The sequence below is a fragment of the Macaca mulatta genome, chromosome 2 (assembly GCF_049350105.2).
Source record: "Macaca mulatta isolate MMU2019108-1 chromosome 2, T2T-MMU8v2.0, whole genome shotgun sequence".
Lineage (NCBI taxonomy): Eukaryota > Metazoa > Chordata > Mammalia > Primates > Cercopithecidae > Macaca > Macaca mulatta.
Genome location: NC_133407.1, coordinates 39,411,576 through 39,437,532, shown reverse-complemented (window position 1 = coordinate 39,437,532; position 25,957 = coordinate 39,411,576). Strand labels below are relative to the sequence as shown.

Sequence of the window (25,957 nt, the reverse complement as noted above, 5' to 3'; positions counted from 1 at the left end):
TAGTTTTATTAACTGAATTATTTTCATGTACTCTTATAGGCTTATTTGTTATTTGACAGATGCTAATTTTTTATTTTTTATTAATCTAAATATTACAGTTTTTCTTTTTTTGTCTTCTCAGCATCTGGATGCTTTATTAAAACAGATTAAGTTTGTTGTGGAGAAACATGTAGAATCAGATGTTCTAGAAGCCTGCAGTAAAACCTATAGCATCTTATGCAGTGAAGAATATACCATCCAGAACAGAGTTGACATAGCTCGAAGCCAGCTGATTGATGAGTTTGTAGATCGATTCAATCATTCTGTGGAAGACCTATTGCAAGAGGTCTGTTCTAAAGTTAATGTGTACATATAATAATATAGACTAAGAATTTAAGATAGCTGAGTGTGTAAAGCATTTTCATTTTAAAATGAAATCGAGTAGAATTGTCTGCCCCTTCCAAAACTTAGCAACCTTATTATAATTGTGTATTCTATAAAGATCAGCCTTGGTTATGCCTTATTTTTATTCTAAAAATCTGTCATAAAAACTAGAATTTTTTTTCTCTTTCAAGAATTTATTTTTTTTTTTTTTTTTTTTTTTGAGACAGAGTCTTGCTTTGTCACCCAGGCTAGAATGCAGTGGCACGATCTCAGCTCATTGCTCACCGCAACTTCTGCCTCCCAGGTTCAAGTGATTCTCCTGCCTCAGCCTCTGGAGTAGCTGGGATTACAGGCACCTGTCACCACGCTCAGCTAATTTTTTTATTTTTAGTAGAAACGGGCTTTCACCAGGTTGGCCAGGCTGGTGTTGAACCCCTGATCTCAAGTGATCTGCCCACCTCAGCCTCCCAAAGTGCTGGGATTACAGGCACGAGCCACCACATCCAGCAAAAAAAAGTCTCTTTAAAGTCTAATTTTTCCTAACTCATTTTCTATTTCTGGGACCTTATTTACATTTTAATATTGCTGAATTATTGTGATATGCTAATGAATAGAGCATGCAAATTAAGTCTGCTTTTAAGGATGCCTGCTTATCAATGGTATGCCCAAGATATCAGCAAGCATCTCCCAATTGCTTATTTTCTAATTATTTCTGTGACTTCTTCCTCTTTCCCTCTCTCTCATCAATCTATATAAGGCAATCTGGGACTTCCATAGTTCTCTGTGCTCTAATGACCACGTAACTGATTTATAAAAGACTCTTTCCTACTATTGGAACTCAACCATTATGATTTTTCATTCATTATGATTTTCAAGCTACAAAAGTGACTGACAATAAAATATTGGAAATAATCATTGAAAGTCTTTCAAGTACATACCTTTCACTTAGAAATTTTAAAGGGTTTTATCTTATAATATTAATCAGAAAGCTTTTCAAAGTCATGTTTATCACAACATTTAAAATGCAGAAATTATTTCTAGGTTGTTAGAGTTATGGGTGTTTTTGCCTTTTTGCTTATTTGTATTATGGATCTACAATGAATATATACTATTTATATAATTTAAAAGAATAGGCAGTAAATAGTAATATACTATAATGTGAGTAAAGTTGTGGTAATGATGTGATGTTTCCTTTTTTTTATAGGGAGAAGAAGCTGATGATGATGATATTTACAATGTTCTTTCTACATTAAAGCGGTTAACTTCTTTTCACAAGTACGTTATTTTATTTAAAGTAAAGGCAACGAGGTGGCTCATGCCTGTAACCCCAACACTTTGAGAGGCCAAGGTGGGCAGATTGCTTGAAGCCAGGAATTGGAGACCAGCCTGGCAAAACCCTGTCTGTACAAAAAACACAAAAATTGGGCATGAGAGTGTGCACCTGTGGTCTCAGCTGCTCAGGAGGCTGAGGCAGGAGACGCAGGAGAATCGCTTGAACCCAGGAGGTGGGGGTTGCAGTGAGCCGCGATCGCGCCTCTGCACTCCAGCCTGGGCAACAGGCTGTCTCAAAAAATAAATAAAGTAAATGTAGTAACCCAAGTGTGCAGGCACAGAGCTATGATCCCAGCCACTGAGGAGGTTGAGGAAGGAAGATCACTTGAGCCCAGGAGTTCAAGGCTGCGCTTGATCATGGCACTGGCCCATGATAGTACCTGTGAATAGCCACTGCACTTCAGCATGGGCAGTATGGTGAGATCTGATCTCAATAACAACAGAAAGATAAAATAGATTCAGTGAATGACATGTAACAGCCAGCACACAGTGACTGACTGTTGTGTTTGACATTAATAACAATGGGAATTTTAGGCCTGGTGTGATGACTCACACCTATAATCCCAGCATTTTGGGAAGCCAAGGGAGGTGGATTGCTTGAGCCCCACGAGTTTGAGACCAGCCTGGGCAATAGGCAGATCCTATCTCAATTAAAACAAAATAGATGTTTTTTTAAAAATGGAAATTTTAGAGGAATATTGAGATGTTTTTCCTTTATTCGGATTTATCTTGATGATTATATAATTTATGTTTTGCTATCACTGAACTACCTTTTTTTTTTTTTTTGACACAGTCTCACTCTCTTGCCCAGACTGGAATGTAGTGGTGCCATCTCGGATCACTGCAACCTCTGCCTCCCAGGTTTAAGTGATTCTTATGCCTTAGCCTCTCAAGTAGCTGGGACCACAGGTGTGCACCACCATGCTCAGCTACTTTTTATATTTTTAATGGAGATGGGTTTCACCATGTTGGCTAGGCTGGTCTTGAACTCCTGACCTCAAGTGATCCACTGGCACTTGACCTCCCAAAGTGCTGGGATTACAGACGTAAGTCACTGTGCCTGGCCTGTCATTTAATTACTTAAGGTATAAAATGTATTTACTATAATGATTTAGCTGTCATTTAATGTAATGAATATATACTGTAAAAGTTTAAGCCCATGAGTATTTAACAAATTAGACAGGCTTATTTCATCAGCTAGAGTGCTACAGGTAATCCCAGCACTCTGGAAGGCCGAGGCAGGTGGATCATCTGAGGTCAGGAGTTCAGGACCACCCTGGCCATGGTGAAACCCCGTCTCAACTAAAAATACAAAAAATTAGCCGGGCGTGGTGGTGTGCGCCTGTAATCCCAGCTACTCGGGAGGTCTGAGGCAGGAGAATTGCACGAACCCAGGAGGCAGAGGTTGCAGTGAGCAGAGATCATACCATTGTACTCCAGCCTGGGCAACAAGAGCAAAACTCCATCTCAGAAAAAAATAAAAAGAAAGAAAGAAAATCTGGAGGACAGTTGGGCTTATATTGGTCAAAGGATATAAAATTTCAGTTAGGAGTAATAAATTCAACCCATCTGTTGTACAACATGGTGACTATAGTTAAAAACAATGTGTTATATTCTTGAAAATTGCCAAGAGAGTAGATTTTAATATTTTTATTTTTTCAAAAAAAATTTTTGTGACAGAGTCTTGCTTTCTCACCCAGGCTGGAGTGCAGTGGCACAGTCATGGCTCACTACAGCCTCAACTTCCTGTGTACAAGGGATCCTCCTACCTCAGTCTCCCAAGTAACTGGAACTACAGGAACATGCTACCACACTGGGCTAATTTTTTTTATTTTTTCTAGAGACAGGGTTTCGCCATGTTGCCCAGGCTAGTCTTAAATTCTCGGGCTTAAGCAGTTTTCCTCCCTCGGCCTCCTAAAGCGCTGGGATTACAGGCATGAGCCACTGCACCCAACTAAGAGTGGATTTTAAGTGTTCTCACCACAAGAAAGAGATGATAAGTGTGTGAAGTAATCGATATGTTAATTAGCTCAATTTAGTCATTCCACAGTTTATACATATTTCAAAGCAACATGCTCTATACAATAAGTATATACTAATTTTTATTTGTTAACATAAAGGACAAAAATAAATAAGATTTTCAGGAAAGTCATGAGTTACTCTTGTGAGCTTTTTTCCTGAATTGTTCCTGTATGCTTGTTTATTGTGTTCTTACTATGTCAGTAGAACAGGTGAATTTGAATAAGGAAGAAAGATTCAGATCACTGAAATTTGTGTTGTCAAATTGTAATTTTCACTTCCCTTGTAATGAGATATGCCGGTCTTCTCCATGAAGAAAGGACAAAAAGAACTTTGTTGTCCAAAGAGAGTTTGAATATAGTTTTTACACTGATCAGTACTTCAAAATTAAAAATCAGTTTCCAAAATCTAAGTCTTTATATACAAGTAAATTTTTTTAGAATTCCCTAGAAAAGCAAACTTTTATTAAAAGAAAAAAAACTGTCATTTGAAAACAGAAGTTACTAGTGTCAGAATGACTATTTTTAGTAGTAGAGCTCATGAGAATATAAAAATTTACCATTATCACATTCGTAAGTCCTCAGCCCAAGTAAATAGCTATAGTGCAGTTTTTGAGCTTTCCCATTTTTCCTTTCCTTTGTCTTTATCTCCATTTTGGGAATACAGATCTCTCTTTCAAAAATATGCGTGTGGTTTTATTTTTAAATTGTAAATGGAGTTCTTTAAAATGTACTTTTAAATAGACCTGACGCGGTGGCTCACACCTGTAATCCCAGCATTTTGGGAGGCCAAGGCGGGTGGATCTCTTGAGTCGAGGAGTTCAAGACCAGCCTGGCCAACATGGTGAAACCCCATCTCTACAAAAATATAAAAATTAGCCAGGTGTCATGGCACACGCCTGTAGTCCCAGCTACTCAGGAGGCTGAGGCATGAGAATCTCTTGAACCCAGGAGGCAGAGATTGCAGTGAGCCGAGATCTTGCCACTGTACTCCAGCCTAGGCGACAGAGCGAGACCCTGTCTTAAAAAAAGTAAAAATAAAACAAAAAAGGTACTTTTATATATACAATAAAGGGAGTTTATCCATATATGGAATAGAATGTGAGCTTAAACCACGTGGTAGAAACTTTGAGTTAAATATGTGAGGTTTTGTTTTTGTTGATTTCTTTAATAAATTCTTAGAATCATCTCTTTTTATTTCCTTTTCCTTTCTACCTTTCTTTCACATTTGAGCATTTAATGAGCATTCCCTTTATGGAAATGAAAAAAATTTTTTTTTTTTTTCCTGAGACAGAGTCTTGCTCAGTTACCCACACTGGAGTGCAGTGGTGCAATCTTGTTTCACTGCTCTGTGTCCTGGGTTCAAGTGATTCTCCTGCCTCGGCCTCCCAAGTAGCTGGGACTACAGGCATGCACCACCATGCCCAACTAATTTTTGTGTGTGTATTTTTAGTAGAGACGGGGTTTCACCATGTTGGCCAGGCTGGTCTCAAACTCCTGACCTCAAGTAATTTGCCAGCTGTGGCCTCCTAAAGTGCTGGAATTACAGGCGTGAGCCACTGTGCCCAACCGAAATGAAATTATTTTATTTTTCCACTCACTTGAACTGAGCTCAAATTTAAATTTCTTTCCATTCTAGAATAAAACAAATGCATTTTTGTTTATTTCAGTGCACATGATCTCACAAAATGGGATCTCTTTGGTAATTGCTACAGATTATTGAAGACTGGAATTGAACATGGAGCCATGCCAGAACAGGTAGGAGTTTATTGATATTCCTTCTGTATGACTCTAGAAAGTTAAGTTTTTCTGAAGTCATATGATTATCAGAAGCCTTTTATAGAAAATAGTTGATAATTCTTAGGGCAGCTGCCTCTTTTGAGAGAATTATTGCTATAGTAATTGAATATTACTGATAAGTATATTATATCGGCTTATGTGTTAGAGTAGAAAAAATAGAAAACTTTTGCTATAACATACCGTAAAAATGTTAATGTTAAGGTAGACTTTGCTCTCTTAGGAAAAATACCATTAATATCTATGGCAGCAATTTTAAAACTTTCAGTTTATTCATTATGTAATGAAAATTGATGATGGGTATATTCCAGCCCTGTTCTAGGTATTAATCACATTAAGCATGGCTTAGTTTTTATATTAGAACCATAAATTAACATGGCAGCCTTTAATAGACTTTAGACCTTTGTACACTCATATATACAAGTTAGAGTAGAAGGGGCAGGAATTCAACAAATTTTGCCTAATCTGAAAAAGACTTCGGTAGAATAATTACTCTACTTGATTCAGTATGAGAAAGGAAGGAGTTATTCTGTACACTGTAGACATTCATGTAGACCAAAATATCAACTCCATCATTAAGTGTAGGTAGTATTTAGGGGTTATCTCATTCATTTCCATTTGGTAATATAGAATGCTTAGATGATACTTTATTGCTCTAAAGCAGTAAGAATTTCAACAGATAAAATAATAATCTTATATTAAAAGTTAATCATGGGCTGAGCGCAGTGGTTCATGCCTATAATCCCAGCCCTTTGGGAGGTCAAGGCAGGGTGAATCACCTGAGGTCAGAAGTTCGAGACCAACCTGGCCAACATGGTGAAACCCCATCTCTACTAAAAATTTAAAAATTAGCTAGATGCAGTGGCATGCGCCTGTAGTCCCCAGCTACTTGGGAGGCTGAAGCTGGAGAATCGCTTAAACCTGGGAGGCAGAGGTTGCAGTGAGCCAAGATGATGCCACTGCACTTCAGCCTTGGCGACAGAGTGAGACTCTGTCTCAAAAAAAAAAAAAAAATAGTTAATTATGAAAACAGTACTTTATTATTGCTGTGATTAATTCATTTGAATTGCATAACATTAGTCATTTTCTTGGTCCCCACAAATGTCCCTGATTATGTTAGGCGTTCTTATTGTAGTTTGTGAAAAGACACTAAATACTTTACCCTGTCTTTTTTAAAATGTGTTGCTGACACCAACTTCCCATCCTCTCTTTATCTCAGACCAGCAGCCTAAATAAAATTCACTCATATTTTCAAGCCATGCTTCTAATTTGAAAGTGAATGAGAGAGTTAAGATATTCTTTTTATTCTTTTCTCTTTCTCCAGGTAGAGAATAAGTGTACATCTCTGTTTCATCTACTGTATCAAAATTTTTAGACTTACCATACCATCATTATTGTCCTAGTACTGACTCATGACAGCTTCGCAATGTTGTCTTCTATTGTTATTTTTGTTTTCTGTTGCTTATGTTCATTGCATATGTCTTATTTCCTCCATTTTTATTGTTGGATAAAAGAGCATACTTATGTGACATTAAAAGTTTTGTGGCTTTAGGGGCTGGGCGCGGTGGCTCACACCTGTAATCCCAGCACTTTGGGAGGCCAAGGTGGGCGGATCACAAGGCCAGGAGTTCAAGACCAGCCTGGCCAATATGGCGAAACCCTGTCTCTACTAAAAATACAAAAATTAGCCGGGCACGGTGGCGGGCGCCTGTAGTCCCAGCTACTCGGGAGGGTGAGGCAGGAGAATCGCTTGAAGCCAGCAGGCAGAGGTTGCAATGAGCCGAGATTGCACCACTGCACTCCAGCCTGGGTGACAGAGCGAGAGACTCCATCTCAAAAAAAAAAGGTTTTGTGGCTTTAAGTTTGTTAATTTCTTAAACACATATTTTTAACCATGTGTATGAAGTTTGAGTGCATGACTCAAATATGACTAGATTGTACTCTTGTTCATTTTAGCAGCTCTGATAAATATCTCTTAAGATACTGTTGAAAATACAGAAATTCTATATTTAACCACTTCTTTTTTGTTTGTTTGAGATGGAGTCTCACTCTGTCACACAGGCTGGAGTGCAGTGGCGTGGTCTCTGCTCACTGTGACCTCTACCTCCTGGGTTCAAGCGATTCTTCCGCCTTGTCCTCCTGAGTAGCTGGAATTATAGGCCTGCGTCACCACGCTGGGCTAGTTTTTGTAGTTTTAGTGGAGACGAGGTTTCCCCATGTTGGCCAGGCTGGTCTTGAACTCCCGACCTCAAGTGACCTGCTTGCCTTGGCTTCGCAAAGTGTTGGGATTTCGGGCATGAGCCACTGCACCCAACCCTCAACCACTTCTTAATACAACCATGCAAGCTCACTTTTTAAGGTTCCAGCTGTGTGCTTACAATAAGAACTCAGAGAAAATACCTTTTAGAGCAGGGGTGCTGAAGAGCTACCAAAATGTTTATTACTGTTGACCCTCAGTTGTTCTTAATGTTTTGAAGATACCTTAAAACTTTCTAGCTGTTTGGGGAGACTACATTGTCTATATGCTTGACTTTTTTTTTTTTTTTTTTTTTTTAAATGATAACCAGTTCAACTAGAAGTTCCTAGTGCCTTCCTTTACTGAGTTGTTACACAGGCATACCTCATTTTAGTGTGCTTTGCTTTATTGCGTGGTTTTTTTCAAATTGAAGGTTTGCGGCAACCCTGCATCAAGCAAGGCTATCAGTGCCATTTTCCCAAAAGCATATGCCGACTTAGTGTTTCTGTGTCACATTTTGGTAAATCTTGGTTATTTCAGACTTTTTTGTTAGTATTAAATCTGTTATGGTGATTGGTGATCAGCAATCTTTGATGTTTCTATTGTAATTGTTTTGGGGCACTATGAACTGTTCCCACATAAGATGCTGGACTTAATCCATTAATGTTGTGTGTGTTTTGACTGCTCCATGACAGGCCCTTCCCTAATCCCTTTCCCTCGCAGGCTCCCTATTCCCTGAGACAAAACAATATTGAAATTAGGCCACTTAATAACTCTACAGTGTTTCTTAATGTTCAAGTGGAAGAGTCACACTTCTCTCATGATTCATGACTGCTAACACAGCAAAAGGAATTTTTACTTTCAAGCCTTAATTATTTAAGAAAAAAACATTGCGTTAAGTCTTATGGCTGCCATAGAAAGTGACTCCGCTGATGCGTCTGAGAAACTTTTGGGAAGGATTCACCATTCTAGACGCCATTAAGAAATTCGTGATTCATGGGAGGAGGTCCAACTATCAGCATTAACAGGAGTTTGGAAGAAGTTTATATCAGTGTTCATGGATGACTTTGAGGGGTTAAGACAAGTAAAGAAAGTCACTCAGATGTAGTGGAGATAGCAAGAGAACTAGAATTAGAAGTGGAGCCTGAGTTGCTGCAATCTCCTGCTCAAACTTGAAGAGATGAGGAGTTGCTTCTTATGGATAAGCAATGAAAGAGATGGCATTTACTCCTAGTGAAGGTGCTGTGAACATTGTTAAAATGACAACGAAGAATTTAGGATATTACATAAATGTAGTTGATAAAGCAGTGATAAGGGTGTGAGAGGGTTGTCTCCAGTTTTGAAAGAAGGTCTGTGAAGAAAATGTTGTCAAACAGCATCAGTGCTGCAGAGAAATCTTTTATGAAAGGAAGAATCTGTTGATACAGCAAACTTCACTGCCATCTTGAGAAATTGCCATAGCCACACCAACCTTCAACAACCACCCTGTTAAGTCAGCAGCCATTAACATTTGAAGCAAGATCCTCCACCACTGAAAAAATTATGACTCACTGAAGAGTCAGGTGATCATTAGCATTTTGTAGCCATGAAGTATTATATTTTTTACTTAAGCTGTGTACATTGTTTTTTCAGACATAATGCTATTGCACACTTTTATATGCATTGCGAAACCAAAGGTTTTGTGACTTGCTTTATTACAAAATTTGCTTTTTTGTGATGTCTGGGAGTAAACTTGTGCTATATCCAGGGTACGCCTGTGTATTTGTGTTATTTTTTTCCCCTCTTAGTGATTTATCTTTTATCATACCAGTACTGTTTTAACCATTATAGTTTTAGAATATGTGGAAGACTGGCCAGGCATGGTGGCGCATGCCTGTAATCCAAGCCTTTTGGGAGGCTGAGGCAGGCAGATCACATAAGGACAGAAGTTCGAGACCAGCCTGGCCAATATGGCAAAATGCTGTCTCTACTAAAAATACGAAATTAGCCGGGCATGGTGGCACGTGTCTGTTATCCCAGCTACTTGGGAGGCTGAGGCAGGAGAATCGCTTGAACCCAGGAGGCAGAGGTTGCAGTGAGCTGAGATCACACCATTACACTCCAGCCTGGGCAACTAACAAAACTCCCATCTCAAAAAAAATTTTTTTTTAATATCTAAAAAGTAAAAAATATGTGGCAGACCAAAAAGAAATTACCTATTCTAATAATTTTTTAAAAATCAAATTATAGAAATGTTACAGAAAATTCACCTAATCCATTTTCAATATTTTCCCACATTTCTGCACTTTATATTATTTTATATTATATTATATTATTTATTATTTACATTTCTGCATATATATTATTATATATGATAATCATATATAATATATGTATATAATTTTCATATATACATATATGTATATAATATGTGTATATATTATATAATATATAAATATACATATACCATATAATTATTATATAATATACATATTTTATATATGTATATATGGATATATACATTATACAAATATATAGTATATTATAAATACAATGTGTGTGTTACATATGTTAATATGCATATGCAAAATGTATATTAGGTCAGGCATGGTGGCTCATACCTGTAATCCCAGCACTTTGTAGACCAAGGTGGGTAGATCACTTGAGGTCAGGAGTTTGAGACCAGCCTGGCCTACATGGTAAAATCCTGTCTCTACTAAAACTACAAAAATTAGCCAGGTGTGGTGGCATGTCCCTGTAATCCCAGCTACTTAGGGGGCTGAGGCACTCGAATCACTTGAACCCAAGAAACCCAAGAACAGGACCTTGCAGTGAGCCGAGATTGCGCCACTGGACTCCAGCCTGGGTGATAGAACGAGATTCGGTCAGAAGAAAAAAAAAAATGCCACAACTACCTGAACCTTTAACAGTTTTTTTTCAGCCTAGGACCCAATGCAGAATAATACATTGCATTTAGTTGTTATTTTGTTTTTGTCTCCTTTAATCTGGAATTGTTTCTGAGCCTTTATGTTTCATGACATTTTGAAGAGTATAGACTAGTTATTTTACAGAATGTTCTTACTTGAGTTTTGCCTGATCTGCATGTTTAAATTTTAGTTTCACTTTCTTGGCAGGACTACTACATAAATGATATTTTGTCCTCAATGCATCACATCAGGTGGCATGTGATGTCAGTTTGTTCATTATTCATGTTATTAACTCTGATCACTGACTAAAGTGAGGTCTGCCAAGTTTCTCCTATGTAGTTACCAGTGTCCTTTTTAATTACTGAAGTGAGCTGTAGAAGTATTCTTTAAAACTATGTAATAATTCTGTTTCTTATCAGACTCTGACATAATAGTTTTAGTATCCATTTATGATCCTTGCCTGATTCAGTTATTACTCTCCTGGTCACAGAGTAGTGACTAAAATGATGATTGTCTAACTCTGTTGTTTATTTTGTATTTCTTAGTTGGCACTGTATGGTAAGGAAGAACTTTCCTTTCTCCTTTCATTTATTCATTCACTCATTCACTTTTTACAATTTTAAATTCCTTTAAGAAAAATTGGTATCACTGTAGACTCTTGGATACCTGTTTTATTTGAGAAGTTTTAAATCAGTACTCTTGTTTTTTATTTTGGTTATCAAATTGTAGCAGATTTGGCCAGTGGGAGTTCCTTTCAATCCAGTTCCTATGTACTTTAGAAAGGTCAGGCTTCGTGGCCCATGCCTGTAATCCCAGCTACTCAGGAGGCTGGTGTGATCTTTGCTCACTGCAACCTCCACCTCCCAGGTTCAAGTAATTCTCTGCCTCAGCCTCCCAAGTAGCTGGGATTACAGGTGCCCACCACCACGCCCAGCTAATTTTTGTGTTTTTAGTAGAGATGGGATTTCACCATCTTGGACAGGCTGGTCTTGAACTCCTGACCTTGTGATCCACCCGCCTTGGCCTCCCAAAGTGCTGGGATTACAGGCATGAGCCACCAAGCCTGACCTTTTTTGTGCTAATGAATTATTTTTAATCTGTGAAAAGTACTGAAAGTTACTGCAGTTCTGTAACAACAATAATCATCAGCTTGTGAAAAGCACACATTTCAGAATTTATTGTAATATCTCTTATGCCCACTTTTGTAGAATAAAGTCAAGATATATTTAAATTCTTTCTATTCTGTGACTTTGTTCCTATTTTCTGTTGGTATAGTTTTAAATTTAAATGTCATCTCAGATGACCTCTAAGAAAAATAATTTTTTTATTTTATTTTTTTCATGAAACCATTTGGAAGATGAAATATTAATTTTCTGGAAAAATACTAATTTTCTGCTTTATAGTTTCTACAACCCTCAGTAGATTCTAAAAATGGAAAACCAATCGAGCATTTACAGGTGTTTTTGTAAATAGTATTTGCTATAGAACAAAATTGTGTGACTACACCCATGAAAATGAAGTGTAATCATATATCACTAACTTTGGGCCTCTCAAGTCATCAGGATAGAAAACTTTTATTTTGCTCTTATTATTTACTAGGTACTATTTTAAACTCTCCCCTTGCCTGCCCAAGCTCGAGTGCAGTGATCTCAGCTCACCGCAACCTCCACCTCCTGGGTTCAAACAGTTCCCATTCTTCAGCCTCCCGGATAGCTGGGATGACAGGCATATGCCACTGTGCCCAGCTAATTTTTGTATTTTCAAGAGATTCTCATGCCTCAGCCTCCCCAAATAGCTGGGATGACAGGCATGTGCACCGTGCCCAGCTAATTTTTGCATTTTTAGTAGAGATGAAATTTCACTATGTTGACAGGCTGGTCTCAAGCTCCTGACCTCAAGTGATCCACCCACCTTGGCCTCCCAAAGTGCTGGGATTACAGGAGGGAGCCACAAGGCTGGTGACTTTAAGTCTTTTACATTTAAGTCTTTTTAAGTTTTTACATTTGTTTCATTTTAAGTCTTTACATTTGTTTCAAAATACCATTTTCGTTTTGTTGGTGATGAAACCAAAGATATTAAATAGCCTTAGGTCACATAGCTATGGCACACCACTCAAATCCAGGTTTTTAAATTTTTTTCATTGTCTCTTCCCATTTTCTGCTACTAATGTGTTGTTTATGATAGCTTGCACTACTCTTCCACTTTACCCATGTCTTCTAATGTTGGCGTTATGGCAAACTTTTTATTTTAAAACAGAGTCTTGCTCTGTCGCCCAGGCTGGAGTGTAGTAGTGTGATCTCAGCTCACTGCAGGCAACCTCCACTTCCCAGGTTCAAGCAATTCTCCTGCCTCAGCTTCCCAAGTAGCTGGGATTACAGGAGCCTGCCACCACACCGAGATAATTTTTGTATTTTTGGTAGAGAAAAGGTTTCACCATGTTGGCCAGGCTGGTCTTGAACTCCTGACCTCAGGTCATCTGCCTGCCTTGGCCTCCCAAAGTTCTGGGATTCCAGGCGTGAGCCACCATGCTCGGCCAGCAAACTCTTATTTTTTGTATTTATTTATTTACTTTTTTTTTTTCTTAGACAAGGACTTGCCCTGTTGCACAGGTTGGAGGGCAGTGGCACAATCACAGTTCACCGCATCCTCTACCTCCCAGGCCCTCAGCCTCCCAAGGAGCTGGGACCACAGGTCTAAGCCACCACACCCCAGCTCATTTTTTAAAAGACATATTTCATAGAGATGGGGTCTCACTGTGTTGCCCAGGCTGGTTTGGAACTCCTGGGCTCAAATGGGATCCTCCCACCACTGCCAACCCAAATACTGGTATTACAGTCATGAGCCACAACACCTAGCTGTATTTATCTTTTTTCGGATATCTTTTTATGTGTTTTAGTGGCAATTATGGGGAGAGATTAGATGCTAGTATTTAATACATCATCATGAACTAGACATGAACACATTCTTCAGACTGAATGTAATGTAGGGGGTGAGTTTCAATGTGGCCACATTTTGGCTGGGCACAGTGACTCACAGCTGTAATCCTAGCATGTTGGGAGGCTAAGGCAGGTGGATGACTTCAGGCCAGGAGTTTGAGACCAGCCTGGGCAACATGGCAAAACCCCATCTATACTAAAAATACAAAAATTAGCTGAGCATAGTGGCATGCTCCTGTAATCCCAGCTACTCGGGAGACTGAGGTGGAAGAATCACTTGTACCTGGGAGGCAGAGTATGCGGTGAGCCGAGATCGTGCCTCTGCACTCCAGCCTGGGTGAGAGTGTCTCAAAGAAAAAAAAAAAAAGTAGTCACATTTAAGCCAATAGCGGTTATTGGTTTTTGGATAGATTGTGACTTACTATTTATTTACTTTTATTTTAATTTGTGTTTTGGAGACGGAGTCTTGCGCTGTCACCCAGGCTGGAGAATAGTGGTGCGATCTTGGCTCACTGCAACCTCTGCCTCCAGGTTCAACCAATTCTCCTGCCTCTGCCTCCCGAGTAGCTGGGACTACAGTGCACGCTACCATGGCCAGCCAATTTTTATATTTTTAGTAGAAACAGGGTTTCACCATGTTGGCCAGGCTGGTCTCAAACTCCTGACCTCAGGTGATCCACCTACCTCAGCCTCCCAAAGTGCTGGGATTACAGGTGTGAGGCACCATGCCTGGCTTGTGACTTATTATTTATGTTTTTTTTATGTTGATAGAGTAATGTTTTTCTTAGAAGACTACACACTTATTTCCATGACTGAGCTTATAAATTATTTTAGTTACGTACTTCTGATTATTCCTTGGTCATACTGTATCAAAACCTTTTAGTATTCTTCTATCCATTTTTTATCTGTCTAGACTCCTAAGTCAAAAAGACATGAATCTAGGTTAATGCCTCCCTTTTCTTCATCAGCACACACACTTTACATCCTACTTGCTGTTTACCTTGTCATTATTCACCAAAAAATGCATTTGGGTGCCAAGTCCTGAGGATATAATGGTGTGCTACAAGCAATCCTTAATCTCATGAGGCTCTTGGTTGTTTTTTATAAATTCTACCCTCTGAATATCTTCTTGCCATACTCTTTTAGCCCTACTACCATATCCTTAGTTTAATCCCTTACAGGTTGGTGCAAAAGTAACAGCGGTTTTTGCCATTACTTTTAATGGCAAAAAAAACGCAATTACTTTTGCACCAACCTAGTACTTTCTTTTGAGGTTCACATCAGAACCTTTCTGTTTTAGTAACCTCAGTTTCACCCTCTCTCCATTCTAGGTTCTGTTATAGTAACTCTCAACTATGTGTATGCATGAGAAACTCTGATAATGTTTTTTTAAAAATACCTGACTACTCTCAAATACTGTTGTATGCATGGATTACTTTGCCAAATCTCTATCAAAATTGAAAGTGGATATACCGTTCTCTGAGGATTTGTGGTTCCAGGAATTTAGATTATAAATATATACTTGGATGTGTGTACAAAGGCATAGGTGCAAATATGTTCATTGTAGCATTTATGAATATTTAAAATTTAAAACATTCTACATGTTCATCTACAGAGAACCAGTTAAATACAGCAGGATAAAGGATGATGAGAAGATTTATATATACATACATTTAGTTGAAACTTATTTTCAGATGTTTCATAAGAAACTATTGACAGTGGCTTTCTCAGTGGAAAACTAGAGATCTTTAGTGGGGAAGAAAGTTAATTTGAATTGTACACCAGTTACACTGTTGGATATTTTACCATGCACATCTAATGCTTTTGTTTTTTTTTTTTTTTTTTTTTTTTTTTTGAGATAGAGTCTTGCTCTGTCGCCCAGGCTGGAGTGCAGTGGCACGATCTCAGCTCACTGCAACCTCCGGCTCCTGGGTTCAAGCGATCTACTGCCTCAGCCTCCCATCTAATGCTTTTTAAATTAAAATACAGTCCAGGCATAGTGACTCGTGCTTGTAATCCCAACACTTTGGGAGGCTGAGGTGAGCAGATCACCTGAGGTCAGGAGTTTGAGACCAGCTTGTCCAACATGATGAAACTCTGTCTCTACTAAAAATACAAAAAATTGCTTAGCATGGTGGCATACACCTGTAATCCCAGATACTTGAGAGGCTGAGGCATGAGAATGACTTGAACCCGGGAGGTAGAGGTTGCAGTGAGCCAAGATCGCACCACTGCACTCCAGTCTAGGTGACAGAGTGAGACTCTGTCTCAAAATAAAAAACAATTGTTTAGCAATGAACAATTGAAAAGTGAAATATTATGAAATGTATAAATGTATTATTTACAATAGCGCCAAAAACATGAAACAGGTATAAATCTAACAAAGTATGTGCAAGATATGTATGCTGAAAAGTATAAAACATTAATGAAAGAGGCCGGGCGCGGTGGCTTACACCTGTAATCCCAGCACTTTGGGAGACTGAGGCATGCGGACCACCTGAGGTTAGGAGTTCGAGACCAGCCTGGCCAATATGGCAAAATGCTATCTCTACTAAAAATACAAAATTAGGTGGGCATGATGGCACATGCCTATAATCCCAGCTACTCGGGAGGCTGAGACAGGAGAATCGCTCGAACCCGGAAGGCCGAGATTGCAGTGAACTGAGATTGCGCAACTGCGCTCCAGCCTGGGCAACAAGAGCAAAACTCCCTCTCTCAAAAAAAAAAAGAGATTGCAAAAAGAGAATATAATCTCTACACCACACTGTTGACATATGATTTTTCTTTTTACTCTTCCTTGTTTCCGATATTTGGAATTTATATGTAAGCTTGACAATACAATTTCAGAGTCTTGAGTTGCCAAGAATTAATGTGCATTAGCCTGCTTCGTAATCCATTCTTTGGGAAATGGATTCTTTGGGAAATCTTTTAATTCTTTAATCACGGAAGTTAACCTTTTATTGCATGAATTTTTTACTTGAGTTTTTCATGCTTCTAATTATATATGTTTTTTAACTTAGGATCTAGTATCCTGCTAATAATACAGTACATTGATTGGATAATCCCCCATTTCCTAGAATTTATGAATCTTCTCTCTTTACTGAATTGTTTGCTACTTTGTATCACTGAGGATTTGCATCAGTGTTTGTGTATTTCTTAACATTTCCTTAAAAATGTTACAGTGAATTTTACTCTGCCATATTATTTTGAATTGTTGTACAGCAAAATTGACTAATTTTTCTATTTATGTACAGTCTTATGAATTTTAATGTGTTTAGATTTTTGTAGTCATCAAGATACAGAACAGTTTCACCATCCCAGAAGACTTCTTCATACCATCCTTTTAGTCATATGCTCACCCTAGCCAAAACTCATGGACATCAGTGATTATTTTTCATTACGATAGTTTCATCTTTCTAAGATTTCCAAATAAATGAAATCATACAACATGTAACTGTTTAGAGCATAATGTCTTTCACTGAGTATAGTGTCTTCCCGGAATTAATGTTTTTGAAATTAATTAAGGTTGTGTGTCAAAGTTGGTTCCTTTTTACTGCTGAATAATATTCCACTGTGTGGATACTTCAGTTTGCTTTATCCATCTGGCCACTGAAGGATATTGAGTTGTGTCCAGCATTTGCCTGTCACAACTAAGTCTGTCATGAACATTTGTATGCAAATTTTTGTCTGAATTGATAAGTACTCATTTCTATTAAGTAAATGCCCGCAGTAAAATTGCTAGGTTTTATGGTAATTATATATTTATTAGAAACTGTCAAACCGTTTTCCAGAGTGGCTATACCATTCTGCATTCCTGCCAACAATGTATGAGCTTCAGTTATTGTGTATCATCATTGGTACTTGATAATTTTTACTTTAGCCATCCTTCTGAGTATATAGTGGTATCTTATCATGCTTTTAACATATTTTTCCCATTTTCCTCTTTTTTTTTTTTTTTTTTTTTGAGACAGAGTCTCATTCTGTGGCCTAGGCTGGAGTGCGGTGGCACAATCTGGGATTACAGACACCTTCTACCACAGCCAGCTAATTTTTGGTATTTTTAGTAGAAACGGGATTTGCTACATTACCCTGGCTGGTCTTGAACTCCTGGGCTCAAGCTATCTGCCCACCTTGGCCTCCCAAAGTGCAGGGATTACAGGCATGAACCACCACACCTGGCCTAACATATATTTTTCCTCATGCTAAAGATGTTGAGGCTGGATGCACTGTCCCACGCCTATAATCCCAGCACTTTGGGAGGTCGAGACAGGAGGATCGTTTGAGCCCAGGAGTTTGAGATCAGCCTGGCCAACATGATGAAACCCCGTCTCTACTAAAAATACAAAAATTAGCTGGTCATGCTAGCACACATCTGTAATCCTAGCTACTCAGAAAGCTGAGGCATGAGAATTCCTTGAACCTGGGAGGCGGAGGTTGCAGTGAACCGAGATCATGCCACTGTATGTACTCCAGCCTGGGCAACAAAGTGAGACTTTGTCTGAAAAAAACAACAACAAAAAAGGTGTTTTTTCATGTGTTTATTTATTTGCCAGCCTTATATCCTTTTTGGGAAAACCATATTGATTATTTGCATCTAAATGCTCATTTTGAAGAGGATGTTAATTGTCACTCTTATGAACCCAGTCTAAAAATGATAGACCAATACTGGCTGTCAGACACAATTAAGTTTAGTTCACTCTTTTATCATGCACCTGTCCACTAAAAAGTTTGAGCCTCCTTCTATTTAAGGTCTCTTGCCAACAGAAAAATAGAAGAGCCCAGATTTTCCACTGTCATTACATGGATTTTTTAGGATTTTAAACATATCCTATAGGTGTGGATAATATGCATGTATACACACACACATATATGCATAATTATTTTCCTGTTATTCTCTAGTCTTAATTCAGAGTTTATTTTCCATGTAAACTCAGTTTTCTAAACTTAAACATTCCAGAAACTTTACATTAATAATAAAATTAATCTTGAAGATGTGCAATATCTGTCATTAGCCACAAGCTGAATGATTCTCACTGATTCAGCCAGCTAGTCAGAGATACGAAGGTATAGTTCTTTTAAAGAACTATTAAGGGGCTAATAATTTTTTTTGATTAAAGTAGTGCTGGCTGCTATAATCAATTAATTTCAATATCTCAGTGGCTTAACACATAGGAATTTATTTCTCATACCCATAACCATAAAGTATCATTAGGGGAAGTAGGGTGTTATTGCTCTCCCCAGTCATTCAGGGACCAAAGTTTTCCTGGGGTGTTGGTGTCCTGGCAGACAGAAGATAGAAAGAAAAGGCACTCCTGCTTGTTAATTTACCTAGAAATGTACAATACATGTTAGTGTTTCCTCCCAGGAACAGCATTTCCTCATGGAAACAGGAGGATGGAGAAGGTGGGTTGGAAGAAATTATTAGTCATCAGACAAATAATGACTTGCTGTCATTTGATGATCCTCTCCAGGCGCAGAGCAATGTTAATCAAAGGCAGAAGGGGTATGGTACTCAAGGTTGCAACAGTGGCTTTTGCCTTTTGCAATTTTTTATTCCTTGTTTCTTGTTTCATTTGTCCTCCAGAAAGACAAAGTTACTGAATAATGATTTCTGAACAAGTTAGGATAACATTGCTGGTGTGGAGGATAAAATATCAAAATGACTAAGAGTGAAGCTTGATAAGAGAAGCTCTGAATTTTCTTTTGGTGTCGATAAGCTATATTGTTATGGAATTATGTCTGTGAGAAAGCAGAATGTTTCCCAGTCAATGAGAGCAAGCTTTTTATTTTAAGGTAATGCAGTGGAGTCCCTTTAAAAGTAAATTTAAAAGGAATACCAATGTGTGAAACAGATTAGAATGGGAATTCTATATTTGTAACAGGTAATGGGATGACCAAATGTCTCTGTTCCCTCATAACCCCTGACAAGAAACTTCTTTAAAACTATGAAACAGCCTGAAATATTTCTAGTGTAGGATAATAGAAAAGTAGAAGGAAAGAAAGTGATATTTATAATGAGTAGGACAATGACATAACCAAAATAAAGCAATTCTTCTTCAACATTACTTTTTTCCAGCTTAATTTCTCATTGATTACTATTAATTTATGTATCACTCTTCTAGTAATTTAACAAATACGGTTTCAAATTCAAGGGAATTTTTAAAATCTTGTCTTTCTTTTCCATTCAGACCTCATTATTATTGTACTTAATATTACAATTTAGAATTTACCTTAAGGTATCTCAGGACCATTGAACATCTTCTAGTGTAGTAGGGTGATTTGTTTAGCACTAATGTTTATAACTTGACAGTGTTCCAATAGTCTATTTTCTGCATTCTGACATGAGTCAGTCATTTAATTATGTTTAATAAAATCCTGACATGATCTCATTAATGTTGCACCAAAGGCAGCACCACTTATTCCTCTAAATTCCTCTAATTCTTTTTTCTTTCCTTTTTTGTTTTCTTTTTCTTTGCTTTTTTTTTTTTTTTTTAAGTCAGGCTCTGTCGCCCAGGCTGGAGTGCATTGGTGTGATCTTGACTCATACAACCTCTGCCTCCCAGGTTCAAATCATTCTCCTGCCTCAGCCTCCCCAGTAACCAGGAATACAGGCATGTGCCACCACGCTTGGCTAATTTTTTGTATTTTTAGTAGAGACAGGGTTTTGTCATGTTGACCAGGCTGGTCTATAACTCCTGACCTCAGGTGATCCACCCACCTTGGCCTCCCAAAGTTCTGGTATTACAGGCATGAGCCACTGCACCCAGGACCAGTTATTCCTCATACCTCCAATTCTTAAGAGTTATTGTCAGTCTCAAGTAGGCACATTGGAAGTATCTTTTGCTTGAGTGATCTGAAACCTTAAAATTTATTATTTTTTTTCTTTTTTAGACAGTCTCACTCTGTCACCCAGGCTGGAGTACAGTGGCATGATCTCGACTCACTGCAACCTTCGCCTCCTGGGTTAAAGTGATTCTCACGTCTCAGCCTCCAAGTAGCTTGGACTACAGGTGTGTACCACCACGCCCGGTAATTTTTTGTATTTTTAATAGAGACGGGGTTTCACCATGTTGGCCAGGCTGGTGTGGAACTCCTGACCTTAGGTGATCCACCTGCCTTGGCCTCCCAAAATGCTGGGATTACAGACATGAACCACTGCGCCTGGCCTGAAACCTGAAAATTTTAAAGTAAAATCAGCTAGGCCGGGCATGGTGGCTCACACCTGTAATCCCACTTTGGGAGGCTGAGGTGGGCGGATCACAAGCTCAGGAGTTCGAGACCAGCCTAGCCAACATAGTGAAACCCCATCTGTACTGAAAATACAAAAATTAGCCCGGTATGGTGGCAAGCGCCTGTAGTCCCAGCTACTCAGGTGGCTGAGGCAGGAGAATCCCATGAACCCGGGAGGAGGAGGTTGCAGTGAGCCAAGACATGAGCTAGAATCATTGCACTCTAGCCTGGGTGACAGAGTGAGATTCCATCTCAAAAAAAAAAAAAAAAAAGTAAAATCAGCTGTAACTCACAACTAGTTCCTGCAGCATTCTACTTATTGATTTCCCTTTTAACTTACTATCTACATATGTTTACCTTTATGGTTTGTAGTTTATCCAGTGGAGAAGATAATAGTGACACTAGATAAATTTACTGATTAAATAATGGAATACTGGCTGGGCGCGGTGGCTCACACCTGTAATCCCAGCACTTTGGGAAGTCGAGGCAGGTGGATCACCTGAGGTCAGGAGTTAGAGACCAGCCTGACCAACATGGTGAACCCTGTCTCTACTAAAAATACAAAAATTAGCCAGGCGTGTAATCCCAGCTGCTCAGGAGGCTGAGGCAGGAGAACCGTTTAACCCGCCACTGCACTCTAGCCTGGGGGACAGCAAGACTCGATCTCAAAAAATAAAATAAAATAAATGAATATCAATATTAAGTATGCTTTATTGCAAAAAGATACATCATTTATTCAAAAAGTGTAGTAAACATTTTGTGTACAAAAATGCAATAAAAGACCTATCCAAAGCCTGGGCGACAGTGCAAGACTCCGTCTCAAAAAAAAAACTGAAAAGGTGCTCATCCTCGTTGTATTTAGAGAAATGTAAAATTAAAACCACTACTCATATGTAATAGAATTTCCAAACTTAAGTAATCTGATATCAAGTGTTGGTAGAAATGTGAAGACACAGCAACTGTCAATGACTAGTAGATACACTTTGGATAACAGTTTGGGAATATCTAATAACATTATACGTACACATACTGTATGATCCAGAAGTCCTAGTCTTAGAGCGTCAGGAATAGGATTTTGTCTCTGTTTTCCAGAGAGACAGATAACAGAATTCAGGAAAGTAAGATTGATTAAAGATTACAACGTAAAAGAGAGCTCCAATTTGGATAGGTTTTTTACTACATTTTTGTTTGAATACTTGATGTATCTTACTGCAATAAAGCATACTTAATATCGATATTCTCAAAATGCGGTCTGGGAACCCATGGGAGGTTTCCAGGAGAGGTCCATGAAGTCAAAACTATTTTTACAATAAGATCAAGATGTTATTTCGTTTTTTCACTCTCATTCTCTTGCAAGTGTACAGGTGGGGTATTGGTGTCATAGCAAGGAATATTCATGTTATCTACAAAGGTTGTTAAACCGTACCTTCTTTTCCCAAACTATTTTGTGAGACTGGGTTTTTTTGGTATACTTCAATGAAAACAATATATTGTAACATAATCCAAAACAGGAAAATTCAGTTGTTTTCTATTAAGACAGTCCTTAAAGATTTGCAAAAATGTAAAACAGTGCTACTCTTATTAAATATTCTTTCCTTTAGAAAATTTATTTTGAGGCTGGGTGCAGTGGCTCACGCCTGTAATCCCAACATTTTGGGAGGCCGAGGCAGGCAGATCACGAAGTCAGCAATTCGAGACCAGCCTGGCCAACATGGTGAAACCCTGTCTCTACTAAAAATACAAAAATTAGCCAGGCATGGTGGCGGGCACCTGTAACCCCAGCTACTCCGGAACCTGAGCCAGGAGAATCACTTGAACCCGGGAGGCGGAGGTTGCAGTGAGCCAAGAATGCACCATTGCACTCCAGCCTGGGAAACAAAGTGAGACTTCATCTCAAAAAAAAAAAATTATTTTGTTTTGGGGCCGGGTGCGGTGGCTCACGCCTGTGGTCCCTAGCACTTTGGGAGGCAGAGGTGGGAGGATCGCCTGATCTCAGAAGTTCGAGACCAGCCTGGGCAACATGGCAAAACCCCATCTCTACTAAAATACAAAAAAATTAGTCGGGCGTGCGGCTGTAGTCCTAGCTGCTCGGGAGGCTGAGGTAGGAGAATTGTTTGAACCCGGGAGATGGAGTTTGCAGTGAGCCGAGATCATGCCACTGCACTCCAGCCTAGGCGACAGAGCAAGACTCTGTCTCAAAAAAAAAAAAAAAAGAAAAGAAAAGAAAATTTATTGGCCGGGCGCGGTGGCTCAAGCCTGTAATCCCAGCACTTTGGGAGGCCGAGACGCGCAGATCACGAGGTCAGGAGATCGAGACCATCCTGGCTGACACAGTGAAACCCCGTCTCTACTAAAAAATACAAAAAAAAAAAAACTAGCCGGGCGAGGTGGCGGGCGCCTGTAGTCCCAGCTACTCGGGAGGCTGAGGCAGGAGAATGGCGTGAACCCGGGAGGCGGAGCTTGCAGTGAGCCAAGATCACGCCACTGCACTCCAGCCTGGGCGGCAGAGCGAGACTCTGTCTCAAAAAAAAAAAAAAAAAGAAAATTTATTGATAATCGGGTACCATGGCTCAGACCTGTAGTCCTAGCAGTATGGGACACCAAGGCAGGTGGATTGCTTGAGTCTGGGAGTTCGAGACCAGCCTGTGCATCATGGCGAAACCCCGCCTCTAATCAAAATACAAAAGTTAACCAGACATGATGGTGCATGCCTGTAGTCCCAGCTACTTGGGAGGCTGAGGTGGGAGGGCCACCTGAGCCAGCGAGGCTGAGGCCACAGTGGCCGTGATCACACCACTGCACTCCAGCCTGAGTGACAAAGTGAGACCCTGTCTCAAAAAAAAAAAAAAAAAGTTTATTTCTTTTCAGAAAGTTTTATTATTTGTTATGTAATAAATTTTTTAAGTGAATTAAGTATTTTATAAACATTTCTTAGTTTTAGTTTCTAATACAATAGTATTGAGAGATATAACCCACATAAGGAAAAACTCTTTTGGACTCTTAGTAACTTTTAAGAGTACAAACAGATCCTGAGAACTAAAAACTCTGAAAACCTCTGCCCTAGAAAAATGCATGCAGAGTGCACCAAGAGACATCTATAAGCGTGTTCATCGCAATATGATCCATAATGGCCTAAAACTCAAAGCAGTGTAAAAGTTTATCAATGATAGATGAATAGAGAGTATTCTAAATATTACACAGAACTAAAAACTAATGAACTCTAGGTATGTGCAACATCAATAAATCTGAAACGTAAATGTTAAATGAAAAAGTCAGACTCAAAGTAATACATATTGTATGATTACATTTATGTATTGTTCAATGATATGCATAAAAATCTTTAGGAATGCAGACTTAGGTAATTAAAATATGCCAATTCCCAAATAATCCATAATAACTGTTGCCCTTGGGAGAAAAAAGATGCTATATTGGGAGGAGATGCTAGCAATGTTTTATTTCCTGATGTGGGTGGTAGTTACATAGGTATTTTTTGCTTTATATTCATTAAGCTTTATACTCATAAGTGTACTTTTTGATGTGACTATTTTCACATTAAAGTTCTTTAAAACAAGTAGAAATTTTCTTATAAAATGTGGGTAAATACTTTAGATTCAGTTATTTCAACTATAAAATTTGGATAAAAATAATTTCATCAGTCTCCTTTTAAAAATTTGACTAAGCAAAATATTCATGACACTACATTTTTGTTTAAACATAGTGCTATTTCAATCTATATTTATTCCCATATGTTGTGTCTTTATTCTCCAGATTGATATATTGGTTTGTCCTTTTTAACCAAATATTTTATACATTCTCATTAATTATACAAAAATTTGGACTTGAAGCTATACTATCAAATAACAACTGTGATAAATATTATTATCTTAGCACAGTGCAAACAGATTATCTCATTTTTTTTGAATTTTTCATTAAAAAAATTTTTTTTCATTTGATACAGATAGTCGTGCAAGCACTGCAGTGTTCCCATTACTCGATTCTTTGGCAGTTGGTGAAAATTACTGATGGTTCTCCTTCCAAAGTAAGTAAGAGTTTCTGTAGGCAGAAGGGTTATTACTGAAATAATAACCTTGCTTAACTATTTAATAATTTACTATTATCTGTTATTGTATAATATAAATTATTGTAATATTTAATAAAATATATGATTATTACCAGTTCTTGGTTTATCTTATGAGTAAGTATACATTTACCTCTTTGGGAAGAGCCAGAATCTTCAAGCAAAAGACACATAGTTATGTGTGTGTATATATATGTACACACGCACACAGATTAAAACTTCTTATATAAAATCACTGTAGTAGACACAAGAGCTCTGATAGGTAACATGCTATTAAAAAGAATAACATTGAGGCCGTGCATGGTGGCTCACGCCTATAATCCCAGCACTTTGGGAGGCCAAGGCAGGCAGATCACTTGAGGTCAGGGGTTCAAGAACAGCCTGGCCAACATGGTGAAACTCCGTCTCTAAGAATACAAAAATTAGCTGGGCATGGTGGTACCCATCTGTAGTCCCAGCTACTCAGGAGGCTGAGGCAGGAGAATCACTTGAACCCAGGAGGTAGAGGTTGCAGTGAGCTCAGATCACACCACTGCCCTCCAGCCTGAGCGACAGAGTGAGAAACTCTGTCTCAAAAGAAAAAAAAAAAAAAAGAACACAAACATTAGCCGGATGTGGTGTTGGGCACCTGTAATCCCAGCTACTGAGGAGGCTGAGGCAGGAGAATCGCTTGAACCCAGGAGGCAGAGGTTACAGTGAGCCAAGATCGTGCCATTGCACTCCAGCCTGGGCAACAAGAATAAAACTCCATCTCACAAAAAAAAAAAAAGAATAACATCATTGAAAGGTAATAGTATGTAGCTTTTGATTCTGGCAGTATGATACCTAGAGACACAAAGTGAACAACTCTTTTGAAGTTAAAAACAACTTAAAATGTTGGGTAAATTTTTTTTTTATTTTAATGTATCCATGACCATGCAAAACAGAAAGAAAAATGGGGGCTAGGGATTAAATGAAAAGTAAGATCAAGAAAGCCAAAAAGAGCACTGAAGACTGCTTTACCTTGAGGATCGTTTCTAATGTATAGTCCAAGGTCCGTCCAGGATAGAATGTCTCATAGG

At 38.6% G+C, this 25,957-nt stretch overlaps 1 protein-coding gene across 5 annotated transcripts in view; it reads left to right on the top strand.

Annotated features, from left to right (window-relative positions):
• Positions 1 to 25,957, top strand: part of STAG1 (STAG1 cohesin complex component) — a 401,927-nt gene that overhangs the window by 316,186 nt on the left and 59,784 nt on the right. For all 5 annotated transcript variants that reach the window (XM_077991519.1, XM_015132094.3, XM_077991520.1 and 2 more), the window contains 4 exons: positions 122 to 325; positions 1,568 to 1,638; positions 5,384 to 5,471; positions 24,777 to 24,857. In XM_077991519.1, coding sequence (XP_077847645.1) covers positions 122 to 325; positions 1,568 to 1,638; positions 5,384 to 5,471; positions 24,777 to 24,857 — 444 coding nt within the window. The remainder of the gene's footprint in view (positions 1 to 121; positions 326 to 1,567; positions 1,639 to 5,383; positions 5,472 to 24,776; positions 24,858 to 25,957) is intronic.